Below are 20,452 nucleotides of genomic sequence, written 5' to 3' on the forward strand. Positions count from 1 at the left end.
CAGAGACACACGCAGGGCAGAAGGCCCCATGGCTGCAGAGGCAGAGACTGCGTCCACAAGCCAAGAACACCTTGGGCTCCCAGGAGCCACAAGAGGCAAGGAAGGACTCTCCCTAGAACCTTCAGAGCCAGCACGGCCCTGCTGACGCCTGGATTTTAGGTTTTGGCCTCCAGAACTGTGAGAGAATCAAGTCCTGTGGTTGCAAGCCACTGTTTGTGGGACTTGGTTACAGTAACCCCAGGACACTGAGACACCACTGTTTGTGGGACTCGATTTCAGCAATCCCAGGACACTGAGACCTTTCAGGGCCTCAAACCTGTGTCCCCTGCACTCTGGCGCTTCTGGGCAGGCTCAACCTTTGAGAAGCCAAATCCTGGGCCAGGCCCCAGAGGCCTTTGGACTGGAGGATCATGAGACCATCCACTCCTTGAGACAGTGCGTGGAGGTCACGGCTGAGGCTGGCGCTGGAAAGCTCAAGCCCTCAGCCTCTCCTGGCTGCTCAAAGAACCATCACACTATGTTTCTTGTGACAGGAAAGGGCCAGGAGGGCCCTGGAGCAGGGCACTACTGAGGGCACTTTCCTGGCATGGCCTCCCTGCTGCCTTGGACAGGGGACCAGCAGCCTGCCTTGGCGTGCTACCTGAGTGCTGGTCTTCAGCAGGCATGGGTGCCCCCACTGGCGCATACCCAGCCACCAGCACCCCCAGAACACAAGTGGGGGACCAAGCTCACGCCCACCTGAAATTGTAGCCAGGAGACACGTTGTGGTCGACGTCCCGTGTATCCAGGCGGCGGAAGGAGTACCTGGGCAGGCAGAGGGCGGCGGCTCTGTCCAGGTTGCAGTCCCAGTTGACCTGGATGCCCATGATGCCTCCCTGGGGGTAAACAGCGGAGACACAGCAAGGCTTTCCTCAGCGCCTGGCACGAGATGCGACCAGGGCTGGGTCAGGAGAGCCAGGGCCCGCACCCACCTCCACGGCCATGTCCTGGAAGCTGTGTCCTGCATTCTCCACTATTTTGCCAAGGCGGAATATGGGGCAGAAGGGATCTGTTTTAGCATCATAAATGCACGACTTGAGGTACGTAGTGGTGATGTTGGGAAGGATATTCCTCCTGAAGTCGAGAGGAAGCAGAAAATCAGAGCCACGAACGCCTCAGAGGAGAGAGGAGCCGGAAGATTCCCCAAGACCCTGGTGAACTCACACACCTGGCCGCCACTTACTTGCTGAAATTAAATTTGGGATACCAGATGTTGTTCTTAACCAAAAGAGTGAAGTTTTCTGCAGCCTTTAAAAAAGCAGGTCTGAAAAGCAATAACATTACTGTTAATGAAACACACACATATATACATATACTCACATAGCCATTAGATATATACATGTGTAAATGCGTAGTGTGTGTGTGTGTGTGTGTGTGTGTGTATCTATCTATCTATCTATATATTTTTTGAGATGGAGTCTCATTTCTGTCACCTAAGCTTGAGAGCAGTGGCGTGATCTTGGCACACTGCAACCTCTGTCTCTTGGGTTCAAGCAATTCTCCTGCCTTAGCCTCCCGTGTAGCTGGGACTACAGGCCTGTGCCACTAAGTCTGGTTAACTATTTTTCGTATTTGTAGTAGAGATGGGGTTTCACTATGTTGGTCAGGCTGGCCTCCAACTCCTGGCTTCAAGTGATCCGCCCGCCTTGGCCTCCCAAAGTGCTGGCATGACAGCCGTGAGCCACCACACCCAGCCTACATATATTTTTGAGACAGGCTCTTGCTCTGTAGCCCAGGCTGGAGTACAGTTACATGAACACAGGTTCTTGTAGCCTTGACCTCCCAGGCTCAAGGGATTCTCCCACCTCAGCCTTTCAAGTAGCTGGAACTATAGGCATGCGTCACCATGCCTGGCTCATGAAAATAATTTTTTTTTTATAGAGACAAGGTCTTGCTACATTGCTCAGGCTGGTCTGGAACTCCTGACCTCAAGCAATCCTCCCGCCTCCGCCTCCCTGTGCTGGACTACAGGAGTGAGCCACCATGTCTGGCCAGTACGTAATATTTTTAAAAACATATACACACATCTTACAATGTCATTTTGTCAAAAAGATGCACCACCCCTAGCATTTTTACCCCCTTTTGCATACACAGTGCGTCAAGAAAAGAGACTGAGCCAAGGCTTCCAGGTTCTTCCACTCAAAGAAGGGCAAAGCCTCTCCTCAAGGCAGGGAGAACTGAATCAAGCTAACCAGGGAGGGGATGCATGGCCTCGCTGGAAATCAGTCCTCCCAGGCCTCAGGGCCTCAGGCATTCTCCAGGAGAGGCATGAAGGCTGGGCAGGGTCCAGTTTTACAAGTCAAAGCCTTGGTAAATTTGCCTACAGGCTGGATTCTGACCTGTCTGAAAAGTACATAAAGCACCTGCCAGCAGGTGCGCCAGCCCCTTCTTAGAAGTGCCACGTCAGCTCCTGGCTGACAATACAAGTTGAATCTGTCCCCAAGGGGCTGCCATTTCGTTGGTGAATTTCTCCTGGAGAATCTGGCACTGTAGGGCTGACCCTTCTGTGGGGGATGCTCCCCTCATCCAGGTGGGATCTTTGAAATGACAACATCGACAGTCTTCCCAGACCCGAGACAGGAGCAAGGCCAGTGACAGAGCCACACTCTAAGGAGAGCTGAGCCTGTCACCGCTGCTGTCAAACAAAGGCCGAGACCAAGGGGCTTCTCTCAGGGTTTTTGTTTTTTTTTTTTTGAGACAGAGTCTCGCTCCCATTGCCCAGGCTAGAGTGTAATGGCGTGATCTTGGCTCACTGAAACCTCTGCTTTCCAGGTTTAAGCGATTCTCCTGCTTTAGCCTCCTGGGTAGCTGGGTTTACAGGCACATGCCACCATGCCTGGTTAATTTTTGTATTTTTAGTAAAGTCGGGGTTTCATCATGGTGGCCAGGCTGGTCTTGAACTCCTGACCTCAGGTGATCCACCCACCTCGGCCTCCCAAAGTCAGGATTATAGGCGTGAGCCACTGCGCCCAGCCTTATCTCAGATCTTCAAAGTCCTTGCTCCCTCAAGAGGAATGGCTCACAACAGGGGTGTACAAATTTTTGTCATTTCCTGTACATAACACACCCGCACATCTGTGTGCCTCATATGCAATACTTTAAGATCAGCTCACCTTTTTAGAGAAAATGAGACGAAATTCACATAATATAAAATTAATCATCTTAAACTGGACAATTCTGTGGCATTCACTACATTTCCAATGTTGTGCAATCGGCACCTCTAGTTCTAAAACGTTTTTGTTTTGTTTTTCAGACAGAGTCTTACTCTGTCATCCAGGCTGGAGTGCAGTGGCATGATCTTGTCTCACTGCGACCTCTGTCTCCCAGGTTCAAGGGATTCTCGTGCCTCAGCCTCTTGAGTAGTTGGAATCACAGGTGCATACTACGAGGCTGATTTTTATATTTTTAGTAGAGAGGGGGTTTCACCATGTTGGCCAGGCTGTTTTTGAACTCCTGGTCTCAAGTGATCCAACTGTCTCTGCCTCCCCAAGTGCTGGGATTACAAGCATGAGCCACTGTGCCCAGCCTGATTCTGAATATTTATTATGAAAAAAAGAATGTATAATATCTCATTGATAGTTTACGTTGGATACATGTTGAAGTAATGTTTTGGGTTATTGTATAAAATGTTACTTGTTTCTCTTGCTTAATGTGGCCACTAGAAAACTTTAAATTGGAGTGTGGCTTGTAGTTGTGTCTCACAAGATACCATTTTTTTCTTGCTTTCTCGCTGAGGTGGGTGGATCACCTGAGGTAAGGAGTTCGAGACCAGCCTGGCCAACATAGTGAAACGGTGTCTCTACTAAAACTACAAAAATTAGCTGGGCATGGTGGCAGGCATCCATAATTCCAGCTACTTGGGAGGCTGAGGCAGGAGAATCATTTGAACCCGGGAGGTGGAGGTTGCAGTGAGCTGAGATTGTGCCACTGCACTCCAGCCTGGGTGACAGAGCGAGACTTCATCTCAAAAAAAAAAAAAAAAAAAAAAAAAAATTCAGAATCAATTATGAGTGTACTTCCTATGGATGCCCCATCTCTTTTCAGACCAGCCACATTTCAATTGCTCAACAGCGACGTGGGGCCAGAGGCTCCTGCACTGGAGAGCACAGCTCCGTGAGATCCTCTCCAGCTCTCAGATGCTAGGATTCCTTTTTTCTACCTCCTTCCTTTGCCTCGGCAATCTCTACATCTGCAGTTCTCAGGCTTTCCCTCCTTCTCAACACACCCAGCATGAGGTTCACTGTGTTCCTGCTCACCGGGGCTCAAGGAGGCCTCAGTCGGCGCTCTTGGTGAGAAAGGCACTGGGCTGCATGCGCTTCTCAGAGCGCCGCCTGGACTCCACCCCGCCAAGTGCAGCCAATTACAACCGGGGAGAATGTTAGTGTGGAGCAACCTTGAACCTGTCTAGTTTAGTTGGTTTTTTAAATTTTTATTTATTTAATTTTTATTTTTGAGACAGAGTCTCCCTCTGTCACCCAGGCTAGAGTGCAGTGGTGTGATCTCGGCTCACTGCAACCTCTGCCTCCCAGGTTCAAGCGATTCTCCTGCCTCAGTCTCCCAAGTAGCTGGGATTACAGGTGACAGCCACCATGTCTGGCTAATTTTTTTATTTTTAGTAAAGACGGGGTTTTTCGCCATGTTGGCCAGGCTGGTCTGAAACTCCTGACCTCAGGTGGTTTGCCCGCCTCAGCCTTCCAAAGTGCCAGGATTACAGCATTAGCCACTGTGCCTGGCCGAACCTGTCTAGTTTAGTTTAAAATATAATGTAGCAAACATCTGTTATTTTCTTCCCAGCGTCTGCTCGCAGCTTTTCTGATAACAACCCCAAGTTTCCTTTGGAAGCCATACCTCCCTGATTCTTGCCTGTGTCACTCGGGCGGGTCTGACTCTAGCCCCAGCTGCAGATGTGGGCATGAGACCCAGGCCCAAGCTGATAAGCAAAACCCATGCCCCAGACACACAGATGGGTTGAGAGCTCTGGCTGATGATGTGGTGATGGACAGGTCTAGACTCTCCAGGGACAGCTGGGACTCAGCCTTGGGGGCTCTAAGTGCAGCACTGCCCCCTGGGCTATGTGGTAGATCCTGTGAGTGAAGCTGGCACGGAGGGACGTGGAGGCAGGCGGGGAGACCAGGGTGTTGTCCTTTAGCCCTCACTCTGTCACCCAGGTCAGAGTACAGTGGTACCATCTCAGCTCATGCAGCCCCTGCCTGCCAGGTTCAAGTGATTCCCCTGCCTCAGCCTGGCACGAGATGCTCACAGCCTCGCTGGATCTTTTTGGTTAGCTGAACAATACATGGCCCCCGCTAAGCACACACACACGTGTGTGTGTGTGTGTGTGTGTATGTGTGTGTGTGTGTGTTTGTGCACATGTGCTTAAGGCACTGAGAACCGTTTCCTGTCAGTTATTTGAAACTGACAGAGTCCTAACATACGAGGAAATCACCTGTGCCCTTCTCGTGAGTGACAGACACTTGTGGCCCACCTGGCCACTGATGGTCGCTGCCTCATGGTTGAAAGCAGTCATCCTAGGGCAGCCTGACTCCACACAGACACCAGAAACACACAGAAAGCCACAACACACAGGTGTAACCCTTGATGACCTCTGCTCAAGCCTGACACCCAGAGTTTAAGGTGCTTCCGGCGGGGCGCAGTGGCTCCCACCGGTAACCCCAGCACTTTGGGAAGCCAAGGCAGGCGAATCACTTGAGGTCAGGAATTTGAGACCAGCCTGGCCAACATGGCAAAACCCTGTCTCTACTAAAAATACAAAAATTTAGCCAGGCATGGTGGTGGGCACCTGTAATCTCAGGTACTTGGGAGGCACGAAAATCGCTTGAACCTGGGAGGTGGAGGTTGAGCCAGGATTGCACCACTGCATTCCAGCCTGGGTTACAGAATGAAACTGTGTCTCCAGAAAAAAAAAAAGGCCTTTTCCTTCTTCCCTCAGGCTGGACTCACTGTGGCACGTGTGTGTCATCCTCCACCGGGCACCAGGCTGCCACTTCGCAGGTCTTCACGGACCCGTTGAAAGGCACGCATCTGCCTGTTGAGACTCCTACAAGGACAAGGGGGTCCCAGGTCCACATGGGTCTCCCATTTTCTACCTTTTTGGAGTAGAGAGTGACAGCCCCACCCAGCCTCCCACACAGCCAATCCTGAGCTCTGCAAATCTGGGATTTAGCCAGTGTCAGTGTCCAGGAGTTAGAACCAGAGGAAGAGAGTCACCTGTGTGCCGGTCACATCTCAGCCAGGGTGATACTAAGCTAAAGAATGGGGCAGGCCGGGCGCGATGGCTCAAGCCTGTAATCCCAGCACTTTGGGAGGCCGAGGCGGGTGGATCACGAGGTCAAGAGATCGAGACCATCCTGGTCAACAGGGTGAAACCCCGTCTCTACTAAGAATACAAAAATTAGCTGGGCATGGTGGCGCACGCCTGTAGTCCCAGCTACTAGGGAGGCGGAGGCAGGAGAATTGCCTGAACCCAGGAGGCGGAGGTTGCGGTGAGCCGAGATCGTGCCATTGCACTCCAGCCTGGGTAACAAGAGCGAAACTCCGTCTCAAAAAAAAAAAAAAAAAAAAAAAAAGAATGGGGCAAGAGGCCAGGCACGGTGCCTGACTCCTGTAATCCCCGAACTTTGGGAGGTTGAGGCGGGCAGATCACCTGGAGGTCAGGATTTTGAGACCAGCCTGGCCGACATAGTGAAACCACATCTCTACCAAAAATAGAAAAATTGGCAGGCATGGTGGCTCGTGCCTGCAGCCCCAGCTACTCGGGGTCTGAGGCAGGAGAACTGCTTGAACTCGGGAGGTGCAGTGAGCTGAGATCGAACCAGTGCATTCCAGCCTGGGCAACAGAGCAAGATTCTGGCTCAAAAATAAATAAATAAATAAAATAACAGGGCAAGAGCTGGGATGACAGCCATGAATGTAGAGAGGGTTCTAGGGCCCAACCTCGACACCTGGCTCACCCAGGGTCATGTGAAGGAATTGGGGGCATTTCTTTATTCCTGGGATTTCCCCATCAAAGAGGCTTCACAGTGGAGGTGGTCTGTCTGATCAGGGACTGCCTTCCCCAGGAGGCCTCGAGCTCATACCGTTGCTGTGGGTGCCGGCAGAACCAGCAGTACAGCTGGCATCTGATTCACACACACTGGTCACATCTGGAATCTGGAAAATGAAGAAGGAGTGAGAAGAAGGTCCACGTGGCCCAGCCCCACACACCTGCGGACAGGCGTGGAGAGAGGGGTGGGGGCCTGGGGCTCTGCCGGGGGAGCCGCCTACCTCGGGACACAGGCCCTGGGTCTGGTTCATGGTGAGGATCATGTTGGTCATGATGAAGAGGGAGTTTTCCTCCTGCAGAGGGGAGAGAATGTGGGCAAGTCATGCTCAGAGGACTCAAGGAGAGCCGAGAAAGGCAGACTTTGACTTAATAGGCCTGTTCAAAAACTGACCACCCGGCCTCTGGCTCTCTTCCAGGAAAGTTTATAATCTAATGGAAAATGGCGACTCAAACAAATCCTTGTATATAAATATTCACAGCAGCACTTTTCACAAGAACCAAAAGGTGGAAACAGCCCAAATGTCTGTCCTGGTTGAGCCACACATGGAATGTGATTCAGCCATGAATAAACAGGAATGAAGGGGCTGGGCACGGGGGCTCATACCTGTAATCCCAGCACTTTGGGAGGCCAAGGTACGCAGATTACCTGAGGTCAAGAGCTTCAGACCAGCCTGGCCAATGCAGTAAAACCCCATCTACACTAAAAATATCAAAAGAAAAAAAAAAAAAAGCTAAGTGTGGTGGCAGGTGCCTGTAATCCTAGCTACTCGGGAGGCTGAGGCAGGAGAATCACTTGAACCCAGGAGGCGGAGATCACACCAGTACACTCCAGCCTGGGTGACAGAGTAAGACTTTGTCTCAAAAATATAAGACAAAATAAAATAAAGGAATAGCTGGGTGTGGTGGCTCACGCCTGTAATCCTAGCACTTTGGGAGGCCCAGGTGGGTGGATCACCTGAGGTCAGGAGTTCAAGACCAGCCTGGCCATCGTGGTGAAATCCTATCTTAAAAAAAATAATTAATTAATTAATTAAAAATAAATAAAGGAATAGAGCACTGACTCAGGCCACAACATGGATGAACTCCAGAAACATGATGCTGAATGAAAGAAGCCAGACACAAGGCCACACAGGACACGATTACACTGACGTGAAATTTCCAGAATAGTCAAGTCCACAGAGACAGAAAGCACTTAGTGGTTGCCAGGGAGTGAGGGATGTGCGGAACACGGGGAGGGGGAGCGCTGCGTAACATACGAGGCTTCTCTTTGGGGTGACTGAAATGTTTTGCAGTAGACAGAGGTGAGGCTTGTACAACACTGTTAATGCACTAAATGCTGCTGAATTTTTCATTTTAAAATTGTTGATTTCTTTCATTTATTTTCTCTTTTTTGAGAGAAGCCTTGCTCTGTTGCCCATGCTGCAGTACAGTGGCACAATCTTGGCTCACCGCAACCTCCACCTCCGGGGTTCAAGCGATTCTCCTGCCTCTCTGTCTCCCAAGTAGCTGGGACTACAGGTATCTACCACCATACCTGGCTAATTTTTGTATTTTTAGCAGAGACGGGATTTTACCATGTTGGTCAGGCTGGTCTCAAACTCCTGGTCTCAAGTGATCCACCTGCCTCAGCCTCCCAAAGTGCTGGGATTACAGATATGAGCCACTGTGCCTGGCTTCAAATGGTTAATTTCTGTAAGTGAATTTTATTGTAGTTTTAAAAAAAGGGAGTTCTGCAAGCTGAAACAATGGTTTCTCAGGTAAGCTTGACTAATTGAGGGAAAGAGCCAACAAGTGCTATCAACACTCCCTGCCAACCAGATTATCTCAGGAGTAAAAACATGAGGCCTCATCTCATGGGGCTCAGATCTGGCTGCTTTTCTTTCCTAACTGAAATTATAAATAAAACATTCTAGAGAAGACTCGGCCAAGGTCAGCAAGTGACATTTCTCTTTGAGAAGCTTCTGTTTCTGCCTCACACATATGAAGGTGCCAAATCATTGATTTAGAATTTCTGCAGTTTGCCAGGGATGAGACTGAAGAACTGCTGATAATGACCTCCTCACATGAGGAATAAGAGGCAAAGACCCCAAAAGATTCTAGTTCGATCTTCCTCTCATTGGGTGCTGGTATCCATCTAATCTAATCTATCTATCTCTAATGTATCCTACCTAATTATCTCTATTTCCTATTTATCTATCATCTATCACCTACCTAATCTACCCTATCTAACCTATCTATCTACCCATCCACCCATCTATCTTATCTATCTATCTGTCCATCCATCCATCTATCTATCCATTCACCCATCCAGTCAAGATGGGGGCTCACTATATTGCCCAGGCTGGTCTTGAACTCTTGGGCTCAAGCGATCCTCCTGCTTGGCCTCTGAAAGTGCTGGGACTACAGGCGTGAGCCACTCTGCCTGGCTGGGCCCAGGCATTTTAAAAGGACATGCCCAAAGCTTTCAGCATTTCACATTCCTGGGAAGAACAGTCAGCAGTGGGAGCCATCTTGGGGATCAGAGCAACTCAGAAACCAAGGAGTCTGTAGACATCCCCGCCCCCAGGCTGAGAAGTGGTGGAAGCCCTAGGAATAGCTGGCATCCTCCAAAGGCCTAGGGCAAACTATGTTGGGAGACAAGAAGGCCACAAGAGGAAGCCTGGGGATGCAGCATGAGCTGTCACCACAGCCATGCTGTCGTGTTCCCAGGTGTTCAATGTACAAAACCCCTCCTCGTTTGGTGTTAGAGAAGGCCGCTCCTAAGACTCTCCTGAGTCACACTTGGAACAATGCAGTATGGTCTACTTTTTATTTCCTATCTTTCCTTCTCTCTCTCTTTTTTAGAGTTGGGGTCTCACTCTATTGCCCTGGCTGGAGTGCAGTGGCCTGATCATAGTTCACTCCAGCTTCAAATTCCTGGGCTCTGGCTGGGTGGGGTGGCTCATGCCTGTAATCCCAGCACTTTGGGAGGCCGAAGTGGGTGGATCACCTTTATTCCTTTATTTTATCTTATTTTTTGGAGACAAAGTCTTAGACTCTGTCACCCAGGCTGAGGTTGGGAGTTTGAGACCAGCCTGACCAACATGGAAAAAACCCCGTCTCTACTAAAAATACAAAAATTAGCTGGGCATGGTGGCACATGCCTGTATCCCAGCTACTTGGGAGGTTGAGGCAGGGGAATTGCTTGAACCCAGGAGGCCAAGGTTGCAGTGAGTTGAGATCGCGCCATTGCACTCCAGCCTGGGCAACAAGAGCGAAACTCCGTCTCAAGAAAGAAACAAAAACACACAAACAAAAAACCTCCAGAGCTCAAGTGATCCTTCTGCCTCGGCCTCCAAAAGTGTTGAGATTATACACCTGGCCTGTTTCCTATCTCTTATCTCCTTCAAATTAAGGGGAATTTCAGTCTGGAGATGAGCCAAGTGGCTGCAAACAGATGACTGTGCTCTTATCTACGGAAGAACACAGACATCATGAAAGCTCATGAAGAAAGCCCTGGGGATCTTACATGGCCCCCACCCAGATCCACCACGGAAGGCCGAGTTGCGGGGTGCTCCTTCCCACCAAGGGACAAAAGCGGGGCTTGTGTCCTTCCTCATCCGCCCAGTAAACACCCCAAGCATGACACTCTGAGTTTGCTGGGACGAGGCTACAGGGGCACGGGAGGCAGCCACGTCTCTGCTGAGACAGGTGCATGCTAACAGGATTGCCCCCTCCAGCTAACTACAGATCCCCTGTTCCACTTGACCTTTATGGCTCATTGGCTCCGTCTTCTCTCTGCGCACCCCACAAGATCCTTCTCATGAGAAGGCAGAGGGAAGAAGAGCACACCTGAAGAAACAGTTTCTGAAGTCCTTGTTTTCCTTGGCAAGAGCTCTGAGCCAAGAGTTGGCAGCTTATCTACACTGGTCATCCTAGGTCCCGTAGCACACAGGCCATCTGGAGGGGTATGTCAGGGTTTGGCTGTGTGGCACGGAGCTGTTACCAGGGCTAAAGAGTCAATGTTTAACTTGGAGTTTTGCAGATTAACAGCCTGGAGACTAGCAGGTGGCAGTAAACAGTGTCTTCCCTTCCCTTTGGTTCCGATAGGGTCCGGGGCTCTGTCTGCTTCCTTCTTATTTGGGTTTTGGTCTCTAATTGCTGTTAAAGTTCTTTTTTTTTTTTTTTTTTTTTTTTTTCTGAGACGGAGCCTCGCTCTGTTGCTCAGGCTGGAGTGCAGTGGCGTGATCTCAGCTCACCGCAACCTCCCCCTCCAGGGCTCAAGTGATTCTCCTGCCTCTGCCTCCCGAGTAGCTGGGATTACAGGTGCATGCCACCACACCCAGCTAATTTCTTGTATTTTTAGTAGAGAAGTGGCTTCACTGTGTTAGCCAGAATGGTCTCAATCTCCTGACCTCCTGATCCACCAGCCTTGGCCTCCCAAAGTGTTGGCATTAATGGTGTGAGCCACCGTGCCTGGCCCTCTTTTTTTTTTTTTTTCTTTTTGGTAGAGATGGGGTTTCATCATATTGCCCAGGCTGGTCTCGAACTCCTGGGCTCAAGGGATCCACCTGCCTCGTCTTCCCAAAGTGTTGAGATTACAGATGTGAGCCACTGTGCCCAGCCTTAAGTTTTTACACTGTCTGAAAAGATTTACCTTGTGGATTTAGGACAATGATGCAAACCCAAAACGTGGACAGGTGCTATTTCTACTTGAATTTTTACTAGGATTTAAGACATGTGTTTTCTAATCTTTCAGGGCTTGAGATAGACAGAGATATCCACCCGGAAAGCTTCAGGTGTCTCAGCCTGCCGCACTTTCAAGCTGAGGGACCACAGCTGCCTGGATACACTCTGGTAGATCGTAAGCCCTCAGGAGACCTGGCTGCACCGCTTTCTTGGACTAAAACAATCAGTCTGGGCACCGGTGATGTCAGGACTCGGGCCATGGCAATCATTAATCAAGTGTGCAAAGTCATTAAAGAGCAAAGTGTCAGTGTTAGACAGAAGACACAGTGGGAGACACACCTGAGCTGGTATCACGTAATCGGCCACATCCCAGATCCGGAAGCCAAGTTCAGAAGTGTTGGTCACAGCCACGCCCTTGACCTTGGTGGTAACAGAGCTGACCACAGAGTCAGTTTCCTGGTAGCCCTTTTCCCACACAAACACCCACCTATAAAATAAAACAGGCCTCTGAAATTGCCGTTAGGATTCAATGGATTTGAACTGATGCCAGGAAGCCTCTGACAGCCAGAGGCTGGAAGTATGGTGTTGACTAATCACGTGACTTCTAGAGCCTCCATTTCCACTTCTGCCAAATGAGGATAGTAGCACCTAACCACAGGAGGGTTTGCAGGAAACAAATGAGGTGGTGCAGGTAAAGCACTCAGCACACTGACGGCACAAAGAAAATGCTCGATGAATAGGGTCTTTATTACGTGTGTTACAACAGTTACCACTGGAGTGTTTATAGGCGCCAGGCACTGATCTAAGCTCTTTATATGTATTAACTCATTTAATCCTGACCACTTTATAAGGCAGGTATTATTATTTCCATTTTACAGAGGAGGAAACGGAGACACAGAGAGGTTAAGTCATTTACCCAAGGTCACACAGCTAGTGAGTGGCAGAGCCAGGATTTGAAGTCAAGCCAGAAGCCCCTGAAGCCTCTTCTCTCACCCACTATGCTCTGCTGTAAGCTTGTCCAACCCATGGTACACAGGACACATGCAGCCCAGGATAGGTTTAAATGAGGCCCAACACAAATTCATAAACTTTCTCAAAACATTATGACTTTTGCCTTTTTTTTTTTTTTTTGAGATGGAGTTTCACTCTTGTTGCCCAGGCTGGAGTGCAATGGCGTGATCTTGGCTCACCGCAACCTCCGCCTCCCGGGTTCAGGCAATTCTCCTGCCTCAGCCTCCTGAATAGCTGGGATTACAGGCACTACCACCATGCCCAGCTAATTTTTTGTATTTTTGGTAGAGACGGGGTTTCACCATGTTGACCAGGATGGTCTCGATCTCTCGACCTCGTGATCCACCCGCCTCGGCCTCCCAAGCCTTTTTTTTTTTTTTAAGCTCATCAGCTATTGTTAGTGTTAGTGTATTTTATGTGTGGCTAAAAATAACTCTTCTTCTTCCAATGTGGCCCAGAGAGGACAAAAGACTGGACACCCCTAGGCTACTCTTTCTACAAAAGAGAATTCTACCCTTTAACAAACTTTTAAGAGTAGTTTCTTACTTTTCCCCCAAGAACTCTCATCACATATATGCTCCTCTCCTCTGAAGTGGGAATACGACTACCAGTCTGAACAATTAAAAATCCAAAGGGGCTGGGGACAGCGGCTCATGCCTGTAACCCCTGTACTTTGGGAGGCTGAGTGGGGAAGATTACTTGTGTCCAAGAGCTCGAGACAAGCCTGGACAATGGAGGGATCTCTACAAAAAATAAAAAATTAGCTGGGCATGGTGGCTCAAGCATTTTGAAAGGTCAGGGTGGGTGGATCATGGGGCCAGGAGTTTGAGACAAGCCTGGCCAACATGGTGAAACCACTCCGGCCTGGGTAACAGAGCAAAACTCTTGTCTCAAAAAAAAAAAAAAAAAAAAAAAATTAGCTGGGCATGATGGTACACATCTGTGAGCCCAGCTACTTGGGAGGCTGAGGTGGGAGGATCACTTGAGCCTGGGAGATGGAGGCTGCAGTGGGCTATGATGCTATTGCACTCCAGCCTGGGTGACAGAGCAAGACCCTGTCTCAAAAAAAACATCTCCAGGCATTAGCTCATGGGGGTTAGGAAGACGGAAGGCAGCAGGCCCTGGTTCACGGCTCAGGTCCACCACTCACCAGGCATAACTTTGGCCAAGGTACTTAGCCTCGTTGTGCCTTAGTTTTCCCATCTATAATATGGGAATGATAGAACTTCACAGGATTCTTGTGAGCGTAAATGAGTTAATGTATGTCAAGTGTTTAAAACAATGTTTGTGAGCCATCGTTGATTATGGAGCAAGTATTGACACCGTGGAAATTGGCCAGTACTACAAATCAGGACTCCTCCCTCCAAACTGTCATCAAACATCTACTAGAGACTATTAGTGTCGTTATTTATAGAATCAGGAAACAATAGATTCCTCCTTCTTCTAAGTCCTAGATGCTAAGGTTTCAGAAATTCACTGGTTTTGTTGAGGTCAGGAGTTCCAGATCAGCCTGGGCAAGATGATGAAATCCTGTCTCTACTAAAAACACAAAAATTAGCCGGGTGTGGTGGTGGGTGCCTGTAGTCCCTGGTATTCGGAAGGCTGAGGCAGGAGAATCACTTGAACCCAAGAGGTGAAGGGTGCAGTGAGTTGAGATCGTGCCATTACATTCCAGCCTGGGCAACAGAGTGAGACTCAGAAAGAAGAAAAGGAAGGAAAGGAAGGAAGGAAGAAAGAAGAGAAGGAAGGAAGGAAGGGAAGAGGAATTAACTGGTTTTCGTTACTTATGAGTGTGTCTGATTGAGCAGTCTCCAAGTTCATTGGCCAGCCTAGAGATGGGCTTTCCCCCTCACAAGTTTCTTTTCTTCTGAATTCCTGGTTTCTAGGAATTCAGCTGCAGTGTAAGCTTCCATTTAATTCCAGTCTGACACACAAAAGCTTGGGGCAGGAAGACCCATGTACTCATCAATTGCAGGGAGTTGCCTAACTTAGAGACACAGGCCACTCATTATCATGTGATTACTTCCTCACCATGTGACTGTTAACAGAGTTAGATAAATGAGAATTGTGTGTTCAGTCTCTCTTTAAGGAAGGGTTGCTATAGGACGAGACCACAATTTCGCCAAGATGAGTTGGATCAGAAAGTTAAGAGATGAGTTAAAAAAAAAAAAAAAAAAAAAAAAGAGCCTTCATTCAGATCCTGAGTCAGTTTTGTTTATAGCAAGACGGACAAAAGCAAAGCATTTACTGCTTTAAAGATTCTCATGACTGAGATAGTGAATACACCATAAGAAATCCTATAGAGCTGGGCTGTCCAATACAAACACAATATGAGCTACATTTTTTTTTTTTGAGACAGGCACTCTGTCGCCCAGGCTGAAGTGCTGTGGTGCAATCTCAGCTCACTGCAACCTCCACCTCCCAGGCTACAGCAATCTTCCCACCTCAGCCACTATGGGTCTACAGGTGCGTGCCACTATGCCCAGCTAATTTTTTATAATTTTGGTAGAGATGGGGTTTCACTATGTTGGCCAGGCTGGTCTCAAAAATCCTGAGCTCAAGGGATCCACCTGCCTCAGCCTCCCATAGTACTGGGATTATAGGCGTAAGACACCTCAGCCATCTGTAATTTAAAAGTTTCTAATAGCCATGTCAAAAAGCAAAAAGGAACAGGAAAGGCCAGGTGTGGTGGTTCACGCCTGCAATCCCAGCACTTTGGGAGGCTGAGGCAGACAGATTGCTTGAGCTCAGGAGTTTGAGACCAACCTGGGCAACATAGAAACCTTATGATTGCAAAGATGAGAAACTTCATCTCTACCAAAAAAATTACAATAATTAGCCAGTTGTAGCGGTGTGCACCTGTAGTCAAAATAATTCCAGAGGCTGAGGTGGGAGAATCACTTGATCCTGGGAGGCGGAGGTTGCAGTGAGCTGAGATAGTGCACTGCACTTAGGTCTGGGTGACAGAGCGAGACCCCATCTCAAAAAAAAAAAAAAAAACCCACAGGAAAAATTAATTGTAATGATATATTCTGTGTAACCTGATATATCCAAAATATTTTAACATGTCATCAATAGAAAATGTATTGATGTGATAGTGGTACTCTTTTTTTTTTTTTTGAGACAGTGTCTTGCTCTGTTGCCCAGGCTGGAGTGTGCTGGTGTGGTCACAGCTCACTGTGGCCTCGACCTCTCAGCCTCAAGCAATCAATCCTCTTGCTCCAACCTCCCAAACAGATAGAGCTATATGCATGTGCCACCATGCCAGGCTAATTTTTTTTTTTTTTTTTTGAGATGAAGTCTTGCTCTGTCACCCAGGCTAGAGTGCAGTGGCAAGATCTCGGCTCACTGCAACCTCCGCCTCCTGGGTTCAAGCAATTCTCCAGCCTCTGCCTCCCGAATAGTTGGGATTACAGGCGCCTGCCACCATACCCAAATGATTTTTCTATTTTTGATAGAGATGGGGTTTCACCATGTTGGTCAGGATAGTCTTAAACTCCTGACCTTGTGATCCACTCACTTGGCCTCCCAAAGTGCTGGGACTACAGGTGTGAGCCATCGTGCCTGGCCAATTTTGTTGTTGTTGTTGTTGTTGTTTTTTATAGAGACGAGGTCTCCCTATGTTGCCCAGGTTGGTCTCAACTCTTGAGCTCAAGTGATCCTCCCACCTCAGCCTCCCAAAGTTCTGTGATTTCAGGCATGAGCCACCGTGCCCTGCTGCCTCTTTTTCTGTACTATGTCTTTGAAATCCAGTGTGTATTTTACAGTTACAGCATATCTCAATTTAGAGCAGAAGAGTTACAATATTCAATAGCTACATGTTACTAGCGCTACCTAAGTACAACGTTGCTATGGATACTTGCTGCAGTCGCCATTTTACAGGTACCCTAAGGTAGATACGCACTGATTCTCCCACTAGCAGCAAACGCCAAAAGCAAAAAGCCACAGGGGAGCTCCTGGCCCAAATGCTTCAGGTTCAACCACAGATGTAAGTTCAGTTAACTGGCTAGCAGTGGGTCTCAAAAAAAAAGTTGTTTTTTTTTTTTTTTTGAGTTTCGCTCTTCTTGCCCAGGCTGCAGTGCAGTGGTGCAATCTCGGCTCACTGCAACCTCCACCTCCTGCGTTCAAGCGATTCTCCTGCCTCAGCCTCCCTAGTAGCTGGGATTACAGGCATCTGCCACCAGGCCTGGTTAATTTTTTGTACTATTAGTAGCGATGGGGTTTCACCATGTTGTCCAGGCCGGTCTTGAACTCCTGACCTCAGGTGATCCACCCGCCTTGGCCTCCCAAAGTACTGGGATTACAGGCATGAGCCACGGTGCTTGGCCAAAAAAAAATTTTTTTTTCCTTTGAGATGGAGTCTCACCCTGTCGCCCAGTCTGGAGTACAATGGTGTGATCTCAGCTCAATGCAACCTCATCTCCAGGGTTCAAGCAACTGTCCTGCCTCAGCATCCCGAGTAGCTGGGATTATAGGCAGCTGCCATCATGCCCGGCTAATTTTTTGTATCTTTTTTTTCGTTTTTTGAAACGGAGTCTGGCTCTGTTGCCAGGCTAGAGTGCAGTGGTGCAATCTTAGCTCACTGCAACCTCTGCCTCCTGGGTTCAAGTGATCCTCCTGCCTCAGCCTCCGGAATAGTTGGGATTACAGGCATCAGCCACCATGCCCAGCTAATTTTTGCATTTTTAGTAGAGACGGGTTTTCGCCACGTTGGCCATGACGGTCTTGATCTCTTGACCTTGTGAGCTACCCGCCTCAGCCTCCCAAAGTGCTGGGATTACAGGGGTGAGCCACCATGCCTGGCCTAATTTGCTGTATCTTAATAGATACAGGGTTCACCATGTTGGCCAGGTTGGTCTTGAACTCCTGACCTCATGACCTCAGCCTCCCGAATTGCTGAGATTACAGGCTTGCACCACCATGCCCGGCCCTAAGTTTTTTTTTTTTTTAACACCTCTCCATCAGTAAAATTTACCATTTTAACCTTTTTTTTTTTCTTTTCCTTTTAGAGGAGGGGTCTCGTGAATTTTCCAGGCTTTCTTGAGCTCCTGGCCTCAAGTGATCCTCCCGCTTTGGCCTCCCAAAGCACTGGGACTATAGGTGTGGGCCAGGTGGTTCTGATGTTGGGTCTGTACCTGAAAAGCCATCTCGAATACCGTCTGCACCTACTGCTGCTGCTGACAGATGTTAGAAGGCAAACCTGCCCAGTCATGGGGAATTCCCTTGGGCAGTATTCAGATTCCAAACCTTATCCCAAGGAGGGGGATTTTTACCTTTTTTTTTTTTTTTTTGAGATGGAGTTTCGCTCTTGTTTCCCAGGCTGGAGTGCAATGGCACGATCTCGGCTCACCGCAACCTCCGCCTCCTGGGTTCAGGCAATTCTCCTGCCTCAGCCTCCTGAGTAGCTGGGTTTACAGGCACGTGCCACCATGCCCAGCTAATTTTTGTATTTTTAGTAGAGACGGGGTTTCACTATGTTGACCAGGACGGTCTCGATCTCTTGACCTAGTGATCCACCCGCCTCAGCCTCCCAAAGTGCTGGGATTACAGGCTTGAGCCACCGCGCTCGGCTCTGGGATTTTTACTTTTAAACAATTCTTCAGATGAGTCTTCCATAATCAGGTAAGCTTGGGAAACAGTTCATTGGTTCCAAAACGTTGCAGAACATCAGAATCACCTGGGGAGCTAATCATACTCCACAGCAATTAAATCACAAGGTCTGGGGATGCATCTGGGCACAGTGGCTCACACCTATAATCCCAGCACTCTGGGAGGCCGAGGCAGGTGGATCACTTGAAGCCAAGAGTTGGAGACCAGCCTGATCAACATGGAAAAACCGCCTTCTCTATAAGAAATACAAAAACTAGCAAGGCATAGTGGCACATGCCTACAATCCCAGCTACTCGGGAGGCTGAGGCATGAGAATCGTTTGAACCCGGGAGGTGGAGGTTGCAGTGAGTCAGGATTGCACCACCACACTCCAGCCTCGGCCACAGAGCTAGACTCCATCTAAAACACAAAAGTTCTGGGGATGGGTGCCAAAGATTCCCAGATGGTTCCAATGTGCAGTTTGGGGGCCACTGCACTAAGCAATAAGTGTCAGCCCAACAGCTGTACACACCGGAACACCCCAGGTGAGCCTTTAAAGTGGCCCTAGGTGACAAGGTAATTCCCATCTTCTCTCTTGGGTTGTATTCAATAGTAACAGGTGCTGGCCAGGCGCAGTGGCGCAAGCCTGTAATCCCAGCACTTCGGGAGGCTGAGGCGGGTGGATTACCTGAGGTCAGGAGTTTAGGATCAGACTGGCCAACATGGCGAAACCCCGTCCCTTCTAAAAAATACAAAAATTAGCCGAGCATGGTGGCAGGCGCTGTAATCCCAACTACTCTGGAGGTGGAGACAGGAGAATCGCTTGAACCTGGGAGGTGGAGATCATGGCACAGCACTCCACCCTGAGAGAAACTCCATCTCAGAAAAAAAAAAAAAAAAAAAAAAGAGTAACAGGTGCCTTCAAGTACAGTGGCACATTCAGCGAGGCCTGAGGCAGTAGGGCATCTCTAGCCTAAGGGGGCAGCGTGGTGAATGACTGACTGCGCTAGAGCAGGTACCATTAAAAGCCCCACAATCTTACAAAACAAAGGACGGGAACTTTAAATACTCTCGAAGTCTGACCTCGCTATATTTCGTTTGATCATACAGTGATCAAAAGAAATGAACAGAAGTCATTCGTCCCCAAGGGCAAGGCCGACTGGGAAGGAATCAAGCGGAAATTCCAATCTTTGGTTTTGTCAGCAAATCAGCAGGATGGGAAGTGAAGAGAGAAGATTGAGACGTTCAGGGCAAACCCCCCACAGCCAAGGGGCACTATGCGTTGTCAAGCAGGAGAGGGTAAAGGCTTAGCCAGGCTTTGCCTTTATTTATTTTGTAAAGAGACGGCTCTCACACTGTCTCCCAGGCTCCGACGTAGTGCTGTGATCACAGCTCACCGCAGCCTCAGCCTCCTGGGCTCAAGCGATCCTCCCACCTTAGCCTCCTGAGTGAGTAGCTGGAACCCCAGGCGCGCGCCACGACGGCCCGATTGATTTTTAATTTTTTGCAGAGACGGGGGTCCCACGATGTTGCCTAAACTGGTTTCGAACTCCTGGGCTCGGACGATGGGCCCGCCTAGGCCTCCCAAAGTGCTGGGATTACAGGCGTGCGCCACCGCGCCCGGCCCAGCCTGTGGCTTCAGAACAGCAGCAAGCAGCCTCCTGCCCCCGGGACCGCGGCGCGGCGGCTGGAGCCCGGGGAAGGTGTCACCGCCTCGGCTTGCCGCCCCCATACTCGCCCAGGTGACGGAGGCCGGGAGGAGCAGCCGCAGGGTGCGGAGCCGAGGGCAGCCCCCGCCCGACCCCGCGCGACCCCCGCCCGACCCCGCGCGACCCCGCGCGGCCGCGCTCACCCGATGACGTAGGCCAGGATGAGCAGCTGCACGGCGCGGTTCATCAGCCCCACTTTGCGGCTGCGGATGAGCACGATGCGCGGCGTGTCGTACTCGAACAGGAAGGCCGCCAGCGCGGCGCAGCAGCCCGCCATGGCCGCGCCGCCCGCTCCCGGTCCCCGAGCCCGTCCGGCTCTCGGTCCCCGCTCGGAGCCCCGCCCATCCCGGCCGGCCTGCGGCGCCGTCGTCGC

At 49.7% G+C, this 20,452-nt stretch overlaps 1 protein-coding gene across 2 annotated transcripts in view; it reads right to left on the reverse strand.

Annotated features, from left to right (window-relative positions):
* The window catches only part of P2RX4 (purinergic receptor P2X 4), a 31,624-nt gene extending 11,188 nt beyond the window's left edge, over positions 1-20,436 (reverse strand). The window contains exons 1-8 of one of the 2 annotated variants that reach the window (XM_039472360.2): positions 20,223-20,436; positions 12,110-12,257; positions 7,324-7,395; positions 7,137-7,209; positions 6,001-6,097; positions 1,223-1,303; positions 972-1,113; positions 739-875 (exon numbers count right to left, since the gene is read on the reverse strand). In XM_039472360.2, coding sequence (XP_039328294.2) covers positions 739-875; positions 972-1,113; positions 1,223-1,303; positions 6,001-6,097; positions 7,137-7,209; positions 7,324-7,395; positions 12,110-12,257; positions 20,223-20,356 — 884 coding nt within the window. In that variant the 5' untranslated portion in view covers positions 20,357-20,436. The remainder of the gene's footprint in view (positions 1-738; positions 876-971; positions 1,114-1,222; positions 1,304-6,000; positions 6,098-7,136; positions 7,210-7,323; positions 7,396-12,109; positions 12,258-20,222) is intronic. The other variant, XM_074402151.1, reaches the window with a different exon arrangement.
* Between the last annotated feature and the right edge of the window lie 16 nt (positions 20,437-20,452).

This window comes from Saimiri boliviensis, chromosome 7 (genome assembly GCF_048565385.1).
Source record: "Saimiri boliviensis isolate mSaiBol1 chromosome 7, mSaiBol1.pri, whole genome shotgun sequence".
Taxonomy (NCBI): Eukaryota; Metazoa; Chordata; class Mammalia; order Primates; family Cebidae; genus Saimiri; species Saimiri boliviensis.